The sequence below is a fragment of the Melospiza melodia genome, chromosome 2 (genome assembly GCF_035770615.1).
Source record: "Melospiza melodia melodia isolate bMelMel2 chromosome 2, bMelMel2.pri, whole genome shotgun sequence".
Lineage (NCBI taxonomy): Eukaryota > Metazoa > Chordata > Aves > Passeriformes > Passerellidae > Melospiza > Melospiza melodia.
Window position 1 is genome coordinate 73,560,664 of NC_086195.1, and position 13,412 is coordinate 73,574,075.

The window sequence follows — 13,412 nt, forward strand, 5'->3', positions numbered from 1 at the left end:
AGTAAAAATGTTTATTCCATTAGCAGATGGTGTGCCTCTAAAATCAGCTGTACCCCACTGTTTTTCTGCCTCTGGATGTTGTCAGTCACTTTCAGAATAAGGATATATATTATAGATCCATTTTTTTTTCCTTATGGGGAACAGTGGATGTTTTAATAGCAGCTTTGATTACTGGTTTAGTGCCTAAGCCTAAAACCCCATTAACAAAGGATGTCCTGACTGCACTTTGTGAGCACAAAGACAGAAATCAGGTCGTGAATGGTTTTCTGAAGATGGAGGTGGAAAGAGGGATTTAACCCCCAGTACAAGCACAGGTGAGTCTGTCACAGAAGCAGGGAAGAATCAAAGTTGTGTCATGGGAATAAACTTTCTTAGAAATCTTTTCTTTGAGCACCATTTTGCACAGACCATATGAGAGTGGCACAAATGAAAACCTAGCTGTTGATTAGGGGCGGTTTAGTGTTTCTGTCATGCAGACTGTGTGGCCAGAAGCTCTAGAAGACTGCTTTCCTCATAATGGAATATTTGACTTAATATACTAAATTACTAAGAACTCACACCATAACACTAATCCTTTTAGGTAGTAAAATTTGCATCTTCACTTCAGATTCTTTGATGTGAGTAATCTCAAACTTTTTATAATCACTGAGATTAACCAAACACCTTCATGCAAACAACATTCCTAGCCTACGAATGAACTCCAACCCAGCCCAGGGGCTGCTGAGTTTGTCCTCTTAAGTCAGATTCTTGCTTTCCCCACAGAGTCCAGGGAAAGTGCTGGGTGCCTTGGAAGGCATTTGAATGGGTAAGCAGTCCACGGATGAAAACAGCCTGGGCTCACTCTGCTTGTGCTACCTTTGAATTGCTTTAGCTCTTGCACACTTACAAATTTCATGTACCTAAGCCAACAGCAGTGAAACCTCCCATTCAGCAGCAGAGGAACTGGGGGCTTTGTTTGCTTTTTCCCTCTCATCTGAGCTCAGTTGGGGTAAGAGAAATCTGTGCTGCTGCTCAGTTCGGAATAAGGCCTCTCTGCTGGGAATGTGAGCTGCAGGATGAGAAACAGAGCCTAAGGCTACTGCCTGCTTCTCTTGGAATGTGTTTGCACTGCTGAACAGGAATACTGAGTACAAAGCTCAAGGGTTTGCTCCTTGCTGTCCTTGTTCAAGTGTCAGATCATTCCTGAGCCCTGTCTCAGGACTTCTTCAAAGACAAATTCTGAGCAAATAATTCACTTCTAGAGCAACTTCCAAAAATCACTAGGGATGAGACCGTAACCATTTGGTTATCACCACCCTAAATGTCCCTCTGGCATATCCCACCAAGTTTGTACCTTCGGGGGCTGATGATGTGCTTTTAGAACATCTGATACATGTCCTTCATATTATTAAAAACTGGTGACCTCTGACAAACCTATGACATCATAGTGTTTTTAACTGAAAAAAGCCTACAAAAAATGTAACTATGTCTTAAAATCCTCATATCCCTGTGACCTCAGGGTCTAAAAGTCAAGCACTTGTACCACCACATATCTGCTCTGGATGGACCTCACCCTACATGTTATGAAAATAACATGTTATGAAGCTAACACCTTAGAGCCAGGAATCAGTTATTAGACCTTCAGTTATTTAATTGGTGCCCTGGTTTCATCCGGGATACAGTTACTTGTTTTTTAGTTGCTGGCACAATGCCATGTTTTGGACTCAGTACAAAAATAATACTGATAACACAGTGATGTTTTGGTTGTTGCTGATCAGTGCTTACCCTGAGCCAAGGACTTCTCAGTTTCCCAAACTCTGCCAAAGAGCAGGTGCACAAGAAGCTGGCAGGAGACATGGCCTGAACAGCTAACCAAAGTGGCCAAAGGGATTATGCACACTCAGTTTATAAACTGTGTCGGTTGGTCAGGAGGCACTCATTTGTTTTATAGAAATAGGCAGTTTTTTCCTGGTCAGGACATTGTGATGATCCCTGGATTCACCTCTGCCTCTCTAACTATCATTAAATGGCTTTGAGCCTAAGGCAAGAGGTGGAAAGTTTCATTGCACCATAACTCAGAAATCCCTTCAAACTTGCAAGCCAGAGGACAGCCTATGGGGGACATTGCACCCAGAAGGAAAAAAGGATGGGCTAAATAATTTCCCTGCTTCTTTAGTGCTAGTCCAGACCTTTTCCCAAACCCATTGTGCCACCCCCAGGAAGGAGCAGGGGCTGCCCTTCTGTTGGGCTGTGCAGGATGGGGAGAGCAGAGCAGGATCCCATCCTCATTTCCCTTCGGTGGCACAAGGAAGTTCAACAGCAAGTCACCAGCCCCCAGGACTGGACACTGAGGCTGTGGGAAGGCACAGCACTTCCAGCCAAGCCTCCAGGAGCTGTAGGGTGGTGTAGGTGCCTTCCTGGGTGCAGCGTGTTCACAGCCCGCTGCCCCGACACAAGGCTGGCAGACTGCGTCAGCAGGGACCTGGCTGCATTCACCAGCACTCAAGGGCTTTATGAATAAGGCAGATGTGAATAATAGTTAGTCTCCTGGGAAACTGCTATTCTAAAGCTCTCTCTGTGTGTCCACATGCAGTTTCTAGGTCAGTCTACTTAGAGGACTATGACATCCCTGGAGCTCTTGAAACAACAGAGTGCATGCACAGGTCATAGCTCAGTGCTGTGCAGATGTCCCTGTTCACATCCCAGAGCTGTACAGCTTCATGTAGCTGTTGCTAAGACCAGCATAAGCTCCCTACTAGGGAGCTTCAGTGCACAATTGTAGCCTGAAATTTGGAACAAGCAGACAAGTATGTAGCCAGCAATGATATCATGGTCCTGGTAGAGCGATCCATTCATGAGTTCTATGCAGTTCATAGCCAGACTCTTAATTGTGTTCTACCCAAACTGCATCCAAATACATCTTGAAGTTTCACATTTAATATGCAAATATTTAAGATGCCCCCAAATAAAATATTTATAAGATATCCTGAGTTGGAAGGGACCCATCAGGATCCTTCTGACCCTGCACAGGACACACCAAGAATCATACTCTGTGCCTGATAGTGCTGTCCAAATGCTCCTTTAGACAACAAAGCTCTGTCAGGCTTAGTGCTGAGACCACTTCCCTGGGGATCCTGTTCCAGGGCCCAATCACCCTTTGGGTGAAGAATTTTTTTCCTGATATCCAGCCTAAACTATCCTGGACTCAGCTTCATGCCATTCCCTTGTGTCCTGTCACTGGTCACCAGAGAGAAGAGATCAGTGCCTGCCAGATATAAAAACCGTGTTTGTTACAGCTAGTGATGGCTAGCTAATACATTAATTGAAGAAATTAGAGGTTTGTGCTTCTCAGGAAACTGTGATTTTGAAGTCTCTGTAATCTCCCAGCACTTTTTCTATAAGAAGGGTGGAAGAAAATAAAGACAGCCTGGAGATGGTGTCTGATATCCTTTGAAAATGCCAGAGAGACAATGGAATTACTATTCCTGAAGTTACAGGACATTACTATATTTTAAGCAGTTGCCTTTTCATCTCCATCAGCTCAGTGGAGAAATTCGTCCCACATTGAGAGGAGAAGAGGTGGGCTGCCCTGCAGTTAGAAACAACACCAACCAAAGGTGAAGTGCTTTTCTTCTGTTCAGGAGAAATTTGTCATCTTCTCCTTGTGTGATCTCCGTGTGCTTCGAAGAGTTGTCCTCCTTTTATGTGTAAAAGCAAGAGGTGGTTTCAAGGATTTGTTTTCCCCTGAGTGCTATTCAGAATAGCACAAGCTGCAAAATACATTATGGCATTGTCTGTGTTCCCTTGCAAGGTCTCTGCATCTTTCTACAGAGAAAATGAATAAAACACTAGCAAAACACACCTGTTCTTGGGCTATGCAGATCTGCAATGAATAGCTGTTCAGTGCCTCCTGCAACACCTCTCAAATTCAAAAGAGATCAAAAACTCCAGCTACAGCAAGCAAACACACACCAAATGGAAAATTGAAGATAATCTCCATCCTGTACACGTGTCTCATTATATCCACACTCAGATCCTCCCTTGACACCCACCAAGATGGCATCTGAATGCAGTTTATGCACCAATGGCTGTATTAGAATTTTAAAAGAACCCTCAGGTCTGCAAGAGAGATGGGGTAGAATGGAAAAATACCTATGAAGCCTGCATACCGAAGTTAAGTTGCCCAGAGTGTAAAATTTTTTGAGTATTTTGCATCATACTGCACTTTGTGTGCACAGAACACAACCCCCCCACTGATTTCAGCAGCACTGGTGAATGCCAAATGTCTGTCCAGAATCCCAAATCAGACATGAAGAAAATGAAAAATAGCTGATTATTCAAAATTACGCTGTACCACATTAAGCACTTTGTAGCACACACAGTGTATGATGTACAGTTTCCAAGGACACCATTTCCAGGGCGAAAATCATGTCCCCCTCTTCCATGCTGTCCAAGTCTCTCAGAGACTTGTACCTCTGCTGGTCACCAGCTACCTGTTCATTCCTGGACAGGCTCCTGAAGTTCACTGTCCAATCTATCTCTTCTTTTCCTTTTATCCAGTCCATCCCTCCTGTTCCTTTGATTCAAATCAAACAGCTTCAACTTCTTGCACCCCCCCCTTGTGCCCAGATTCAGGATTGAGCAGAGCCTGGAGGAGAAAGGTTTGCCACCCAGTGCAGGGGTGCAGGATGCAGAGCTGTAACTGCAGGAGCCTCACTCAGACTCACCAGCAGCATTTGAGAAGGCATTTGAGGATTTTGTCTACTGGAGTTACTGCAGTGTTCTTCATACATAGGAGGATGACAACTGCACTCAAAACCTGTGAATCTTAAGATGTTTCTTTCAGCCTCGAAAGAAAAGATATCTTACTGAGGTACTTGGCATTCTCAGAGATTTATTTGCTAGTAAAGTGCTGGATTCTGCTGCCACTGCAATGGGGAGCATGGTTCACAAGCTCTGCACAACTGGGGAATAGAATAGAATAGAATAGAATAGAATAGAATAGAATAGAATAGAATAGAATAGAATAGAATAGAATAGAATAGAATAGAATAGAATAGAATAGAATAGTTCATTTGCAAGGGACCTACAATGATCACCCAGTTCAAGTCCTTGAACAATTCAGGGCTGATGTGCTGCAAGTGTTGAGGGAGGAAATGGGACTTGGTGTAAGGGGTCAAAGAAGACAGGAGGAAAGATTTGACTCTGCAGATAAATGATACAAAATATTCTGACTCCAGAGGCATTGATAAAGGGCAGTAAAATAGCACTGAATTCACAGTAAGAGAGTGATAACCACTTGTGCAAGGGCAGGTTAGCTGCAAGGAGTGGTAGATATTTCAGTCTCTTTACATGCTGAGGTGTGAAAACTCTTCACAAGGCTTAAAATAATTTCAGAACTGTCAGTTTATTACAGGACACTGAGAAAAACAGCTTCACTCTTTTATTTTTCCATTTATAATAAGATTTTTCTCACTTCACTGCTGAATACTGCAAATTAAATGTGGAATGGGTCATCCTGGTGTGATATTCAGGCTAATTTCCACAGCACAAGGAAGTATTTGTTTTCTGTGCTATATAAGGTACAGGTTTTGGAACACCATTTTTTCAAACCCATATTTTCTTCTGCTAAGAACATTGAGTTCTGAAATCTACTTCAGACACTTGGCAGTCATGAATTTTCTTAGCCACTTAGCCAAATAGGACACATCTCAGCTATCCTTAAAAGCACCAAAATTGTACAACCAGAGGATAAGTTGCAGACAAATGTTCCATTTTTATTACTTGCTATCAGAGATACCATCTCTTCTCTCAAAGCAGTTAATTTATGAACTGATTCCAGAGAGCTAAAATCTTAGTTGGAATGAAATGTCCCAAATGTCTGAAGTGACAAGTTGTCATGGTTTGACGCTGGCACAATGCCAGTGCCCTCATGAAAATATGTTCTCCTTAGTACACAGGTGCTTTACAGGGTAAGAGAGCAACATTCAAAGGCAAGTTAAAAATTCAAATTGTGTGATCCTCTAGCTGCAACTTGACAATGATGAAAAGATGTTTTGATAAAAGGTTCTATTGTGGTTCAAACTCACAATAGCGCTTAATTATCCATTCTCCAACTGTGAATGTTATGTCCAACTTTTTGTATGTTTTTTGGGTTTAGTTATCTATTTAAAGAAAAACCATCGACTTACTTGAAGAATAGGCATCCAGTTTTCTTCAAAGCTATCTTAGAAAAAGTGCCTGTAATGTAAGAGGCTCCTATTTATCAAAGTCTATCATACCCTCCACTTCTGCAAGAGCATTTGAACACACACACACACACACAAAAATTATGGAATAGATCTGTTCCTTCATTCTGAACAGGTCTTGACTTTTCAGACCCCAGTTCAGAAAGAATGCTTTCCTACCCAGTTGCACTGGATCTCAGATACTAACCTCAAGGTCTACACCTCAACCATTTCCATGTTGCTATGAGGAGACTCAGGAAAGGGGAAGGGAGATCTGATGTAATGAAAATGTTATTTAAGTACCAGCAAAACACAGAGTCCTAGTTCTAAAAAGGCTTAGTCATGCAGGTTACAGCAACACACATGCAGAGAACCCCATCCTGCAAACCAATCCAAAGTCACCTTGACAAAGAGGAAAGTTCCTTCTTGGGAAGAGTTTACTTTCTCCCCTCAAGGGCCTCCTCACCATTGTCACCAGCCTGCACCAAACATGCAGCTCTTTCATACTGCCTCCTGCAGAACCTCCTTCTTGGCTTTATCACCTGTTGTGTGGCCAGGGCTCCACATCTTCCCACCATTTTAGCTCTTGCCAAATCTATGTGCAGTCCAAGGCCACTGTTTAGCTCACAGCTACTATTGGCTGAACTGCAGAAATGTCTGTCTTTCCCGACTGGATGTTGGAGGATGGTGGAAGGACATGGGAGGCCTGCAACCTCTTGAAGTTGCTGTTTTCTGGCCAAGCCAGTCGGTTGGATGGGACTGTGGAGGGAAGCCTCTGTTCCGTGGGCCTGGGGGCTTTTCTGCACATGTTGAGCAACGCCTTCAGTTCTGATCGGAAGCTGTCATTGAGCCAGCAGTAGATGAAGGGGTTGTAGCAGGTGCTGCTCATTGCAAACCAGTGGAAGGCGAAGTACAGAGCGTTGTTGGTGCGGATGGTCTGGCTGGAGAGGAGCACAACGTAGCAATTCAAGGGGAACCAGCAGACCGCAAAGAGGACGACAACGAGCATCAGCATCTTGATGGTCTTCTTGTTCTTCCTGCGAAGGACGAAGTACTGCTCAACAGTGACGTCCCCAATGACGTTGCGCAGCCAGAGCTTCTTTGCCACCGTCACGTAGGCAGCGGAGATGATCAGAAGGGGCAGGACATAGAGCAGAATGAAGGTTGTTAAATCAAGGTACTTCCAAAAGAGGTCAGCGGGCTCAGGGAAATCTGGCAGACACAGGCACCGGGTGACATCCTCACTGCAAACGGAGAGATGGGACAGCATGAGAGGCACATATGGCCAGGCACGGCGGGATAAGTACATCAGAAACAAGGACCCAGCTGGGAGAGGGCCCTGCCACAGGGCCTGAAAGCAAACACTGTGTTTATCTCACAAATGCCACAGCTGAGCAGAGCTCTGCTCTTCAAGGATCTAAGCCATGGAGCAGCCAGTGAGCAATGTGGTGATAATTTCTTATGGGCATTCATGACCTTATGATAATTTTATGAATTTCATCAATTACAAAATTTCCAGCTGCATATAAGCAGTTTTTTATTTTCTGTCCTTTGGCAAATAGGAACACATTCTCTGCACATATTAAGGACCTTTCCCTCATTAAAGCACTTTCCAAATACTAAGGCTCTTGACAGCTGAGACAGATTTACGTACTTTCCTAGAGCAAAGGACTAGATTAAAACCTCTTGGGTTTTAGTGGGTTTCTGTTTGGTTGGTTGGTAGGTTGGGTTTTTTTATTTCCCATTTCTGGTCTGCCCAAACCGGCCAGATTGGTATATGGCATAAAATGCCAGTGTCTAGAAGTAAAGGATCAAGCCAGATCCTCTAACTTCTTAGCCTGTTTCGTGTGGTTAGTGGGACAGAATAAAGGTAAAATATTTAAGAATAAAAAGGACAGGATATCAGACATTGCAGAAGGAATCGGATGAAAATTGTAGTTTAGATCCAGGTTTGGCTGACCTTGACATATGTTCAAGATTTTCAGTAGAATATACCAAAGTATGACTGCTCAGAGTTTGGCCTCCAGGGAGACTGTGGAGGAAAGCAGAGCACATCCTTACCTGTATTCAAAGGTAAAGAGCTTTTGGTAGATAGCATGTGGTAGGGAAAAACAAGTTGCCATGATCCAGATTACAGAGATGTACATAACACCTTTTCCAGTAGATATGCGAGGTTTCAGGGGGTGCATTATAACCTGTGCAAAATAAACCAAAATCTAGGCTTATAACATTTCTGGAAAAAATTATACTTTTTTTTTTTTTTCCATACAACCTTCCAGCCTGAAATCTATTACTTAATGTGGTAATTTAGCATGCAAGCAGTGCAGCCATCACCCAGCTCCCAATGAGTGTAAGCTGTACGTGAAAACCTGAATTTTGACACCATGAAATATGGTTCAAGTTAGATCCTAGTCCTATCCTCAAATTTCAGTACTTTCATCTAGGTGGGAAAAACTGCATACCAGGAGCTGTTAACACATGTTCATTATCAGGTTCAATTTCCTTCATGGAAAAAAAGAAAAAAAAAAAAAAGTGGAGAAAAAAGTCTTAAACTCTTCACTATCCGTGACCCAAAGAACCAAAAGGTTTAACCAGACCACCATGGGAATGCTTCTGATAGTGAGTGCATTTTCTGGAAACAATCTTCCTAGCAGAAAATGCCAACTGTAAACAGTTTTGGGTGGTTGTTGGGTGACTCCAAGCTGATAATACCCAAATGTCTTTGGCTTTGAGCCCATTATCAACAGCAAGCTACAGCTCTGCTTGTGACAAACACCAGTGTGCTACAGTCAGATCTCCAGTATTCAGGGTAACAGGAGGTGGGACATCCAAGAACATCAGGAGATAGAGCTGAGAAAGTTAACCAGGATGTCCTTTACAACCCTAGTGCTGGACAAGCCACCTCAAAGGAGAGCTGTCCACATGAATTCCTATCAGAATCTTGATCTTTCTCCTTGTTTGAGAGCTACTGGATTATCTGCTGCCTTAAAAGCTCCCTTTACTCAGCTGAAAGAGATAGCAAGGCGATGGATACCTCCTACCTTGCTGTGGGTTTGAAACTATTCTGACAACAAGAACTGTCCCCCTACCCTGTCAGCTTCTCATGAATCTTACGGTACTCTGGGAGCTGAAAGGCAAAGGACATGGGATCATCCTTCTCAGCTTACTTATACCCTCCCAAGCTTTCCATCTCTCTGCTTCACAGAGGTCTCACCTGGTGCCTGTCCACAGCAATGGCTGTAAGGGTCAGGGCAGAGACGTGGAGGGAGCAGTACTGTGCAAACCTACTGACATGGCACATCCCCTTCCCAAAGATCCAGGTACTGTTCACAAAACGAGCCTAAAAAAGAAGACCATTAGTTTTGTGCACCTCACAACTGCTTTTAGGTACACCTCCAGTACACAATCCCTTGTGCTGTGTAAAAGATAGCAGGTTCTTTGTATATTGTATAATTATATGAACACTGAAGAGGCAGGTTACTGCTGCTCAGTGGCCTTTCGAACAATACAGCAGCACTGCGCAAAAAGATGTTTGTTCTGTTTTATTTACGGTGTATCCTTCTGCAGCCTCGCTATTCAGTCAATACATTTGCTCTTCCTTTTAACCTCCACTCAGGGGATAAGGCTAACCTGTACACCTTACACTTCAGGCAAACTACAGCTTTTCAGAACAGCTTGTTAAACAATGCTAAGCATTTAATTTTTTCAAGAGGTTTATAGCCTTGCTTTCAAAATACTTTAGAAAAGAGAAGGGGGAAAAAAAAAGGATGAGATGCTACAAAGTACTAAGTACTCACTTCAAAGTTATTATTTCTCAAGTACTATCAGGGCCTCATTTAAAAAATGGGTCATTTCCAATCTTCAGCTAGATAACATGAATCAGAGAAGAAAAATACATGTGGGGTTTTCCAAAGGCAACTCCAGTAGCTGTAATTTGGAGTGGACAGCTATCTGCAGAATGTCCACACACTGCCTATAGCAGTGTAAAGCAGGAAAAGCCATCAAAGCACCTTTATGGCACTGTAGAGACCCAGAGAAATTTACTTTAGTCATGGGGGAAGTTGTGGTGGTGCATCCTCCCCCCCATCCCAGGCTGCACCATGTCTGAGGATGCTGAGGTGCTTCCTTTCCCTCCGGGATGGGGCATCCCAGGCATCTCTGCCCCCTCTTACCAGTGTGAAAGGTGTGTTGAGCAGCGTGATCATGATATCGGCTACAGCCAGGTTCACGATGAACAAGCTGGTGGCAGAGTGCACCCGCTTCGTCTTGATGACAACGTGACAGACCAGGACATTGCCGAAGAGGGCGAAGACGATGATGAAGGAGTACGCCGCGATGAGCAGGGCTTTCACCGTGGCGCTCTGCGACTCCGCTCCGTAGCGGCTCCTGTCCACAAAGCTCCGCCAGTCGGCCAGGCTGTCATTATCCCAGGAAAAGAAACCCGATACGTTCGGGACTACAAAAGTCTTCTCCAGGCTCCCGTTAAGGGGCAACTTTCCTGGGCTCACAAAGGCGGTAACCAAGTCCGGGAGGGTGAGCCAGACAAAACAGGACAACATCTCTGGAACGCCGCTCCGCTCCTGCGGTTCTGGAAGGGCTCATTGGCGGGAGCAGAACTCGCTCCGTGCGCCGGGAGAGCCGCTCCCGCCTCGCTCAGCCCGGCGCGCTCGGGGGCTGCAAACACGGCACACCGGGAGCCGGGAGACGCTCCTGCCTCCCGCAATGTGCTGCTCTCCCGCTCAGCTCGCCGCTACTCTCGTCCTTCAGCCGGCTTTATATCCCCAGGCGAGCTCCGAGCCGGGATCTTCTGCAGTCATTGGGCTGCATGACATAATTTGTGCTCTGACGTGCTGCTTTCCATGCAGCTGCGCTCCCGGGCGCTACTCCGAGCTAAGTACATCTGTGAGAATGGCAACATCGCTCCCTTCAGATGTTAGAATCTGTTTTCTCTACCAGCAGCCCAGCTCAAGCGAGTTCCATGCTGTTTATACACCAGCAGCCCATGCGCCAGCTCTGCTCTCTCAGGACAGGTCAAATCTGAGCTGTTTTACAGGTCTGGCAGGCAAGTTTCAGCTCATTTCTTAGCATAAAGAATAGAATAGAATAGAATAGAATAGAATAGAATAGAATAGAATAGAATAGAATAGAATAGAATAGAATAGAATAGAATAGAATAGAATAGAATAGAATAGAATAGAATGTAACAGATGAACTGTAATTAACAAGCTGCCTTATTGTACTTAAGAGTATTTTTCCAATGACATTTTTTCTTTCAGAGAAACATGGAATAGTCAAGTTTCCCCTTGGCAGGTATTTCCTCTCAGCCAAAGGAATAAAAGTCTGATGTGAAACTGCTTTGTAGGGTTTGTAGGAATAGAGGTAGTTACAAAGATGTGATTATACAGGACACAGAACGGGAGCTGTCCCAGCCCAGTGAGTCCAGTATCCAAAGCAAAAGAAGCTGTATGCTGTTCCCAAGCATTAATAAGATAGCAGCATGTGTGTTCCCTCTGCCTCTCCCACAAAACACAGCAGGAAATTGAAAATCAGGACCAAGAGACCAAGACTCACAAATCTTACACAGAAAGATGTGCCACTTCCCAAGTGCACATGTACAGTGCTGCACCTTTGCTGAGGACAGATCTGCTTGGGTCATGCCAACTAACCCCAGCCAGAGCTGGTTTTATGCATAAAAGGCTTTACTTAACCATTAATTAAATGACCACTTTCTGAAAAGCTTGTATTATTATAAGATGGTCACTCACTGGGGACAACAACTCTTCCAAAACATGTTTGTGACTGCCTCAGTGAACTGCTCAGGCTGCCTTCTCTTCACCACTCCTTGGGAGCTGGACACAATAGAACAAGCAGAATAGACAACTCACAGAGCTACTCTGCACACTGCTGCCACAGTCTGTTTCTTCCATTAAATTGAACAATTTAAGCTCTTCAGGCAATTCAGCTGTCTCAGAGAAAGCTTTCCAGTGGGCCTGCTGGAGCTGCTAAGGTGGCAGTCACACCTGACCATTCAGAGAGAAGAAACGTCCCACTCAGAAGCACTATCAGGAAACCAGTCTCAAATAAAGGCTCAAAAAAACAGTAGGACAGAGCAGTGTTCTTACATGTTTGGGATGAGAACAGAAGGGTCAGTGGCATATGTCCCCCTGCGTGCTATGCTGCTCCAGCAGCTCCCAAGTCCCCTCTCCCTTCCAGCACTGCTGGCCAGTGTGTAAAGGCATTCCCTCTTCTTCCCACTCACACACCAGCTCTTATTGTTTCACATCTATTACATCCTGTTCTCCTGTACTATAATTGGCATTTCAGCAAAAATTATCAGCTTTGTTTATTTATGCCCCTTGATCTAATTCTTAATTTCTAGCAGGGTACCCTTGCAGATGTAGCTAGAGCTGCCATTGCCTTTGAAGATGAGGTTCATCCAGGAAAGCAGGGTACCTTCTCCCCTCCTTAGCCAGGCTGCTGGAGGATGGGAAACTTCTCCCCTCAGTCAGTTCAAGCCCACTCTCCTCTGAGCTGCATTCTGTGTCTTGTGATCCAGAGGAGGTGGTCCAGCCACTCTGGACAGGCACACCCAAAATACCCACAAAGGGTCATGGAAAGGCCCAGTGGAAGCTCTCTGTGTCAAGTGTCTCCCATGCTGCTGGTGTGCCTTTCTCTGCTTCACAACACCTCTCTGATTCAGTTTTGTATTTAAAACATGCTCCAGTATGAGCTGTTTAAGCAGCTCACCTATGTTTGGTTGTTACTAGAGAACAGGCTATAACAGGTTTGGCAGCTTGGTACCTATTTCTGCCAACTTCACCCTTGCTCATCAATCCCCAGCACTACAACAGTAAAACAGGCAGCTGCACAGAAATGTCAGGATTTGGCATGCTGAATGTGGTTTTTATAAAAGGTGCCTGTGAGATTATGCCATTTCTAAAGTGAAAAATAATGTTTGAAACAAAGCTATATGGATGGATCATGAATTCAGGTAATAAAAAAGTCATCACAAATACCTTTGCAAGAATACTCTTAACAAAATTATAACAAATTAGAAAACAGGCCTGGCGGGAATAAAAGATTATAAGAATATAAAAAAGTCAACTAGACATGCCAAAAAGTTTGGAAGTGTTGAAAATGAGGAATAATGCCTTTTTTTTCCTTTTTAAATACACAGCACAGTGTGCTTTTCCCCCTGCCCCTGCT

The 13,412-nt window shown here is 44.2% G+C and overlaps 1 protein-coding gene across 1 annotated transcript; it reads right to left on the bottom strand.

The window, feature by feature from the left end:
* Positions 1-5,367: 5,367 nt before the first annotated feature.
* Positions 5,368-11,185, bottom strand: GPR83 (G protein-coupled receptor 83). Its single transcript, XM_063148869.1, has 4 exons — positions 10,379-11,185; positions 9,421-9,546; positions 8,268-8,401; positions 5,368-7,450 (listed from the first exon to the last, which is right to left on the bottom strand). The coding sequence occupies exons 1-4, from the start codon at positions 10,763-10,765 to the stop codon at positions 6,826-6,828; spliced, it is 1,272 nt and encodes a 423-aa protein (XP_063004939.1). The 5' UTR covers positions 10,766-11,185; the 3' UTR covers positions 5,368-6,825.
* Between the last annotated feature and the right edge of the window lie 2,227 nt (positions 11,186-13,412).

Bases quoted from the DNA above. Each gene is read 5' to 3' on its own strand.
- GPR83 (XM_063148869.1), bottom strand. From the start codon at position 10,765: ATGTTGTCCTGTTTTGTCTGGCTCACCCTCCCGGACTTGGTTACCGCC. The intron at 9,547-10,378 runs GTAAGAGGGGGC...CTTCTTTTTTAG, and splicing joins TCAACACACCTTTCACACTG to GCTCGTTTTGTGAACAGTAC. The intron at 8,402-9,420 runs GTGAGACCTCTG...TATTTTGCACAG, and splicing joins TTGCTGTGGACAGGCACCAG to GTTATAATGCACCCCCTGAA.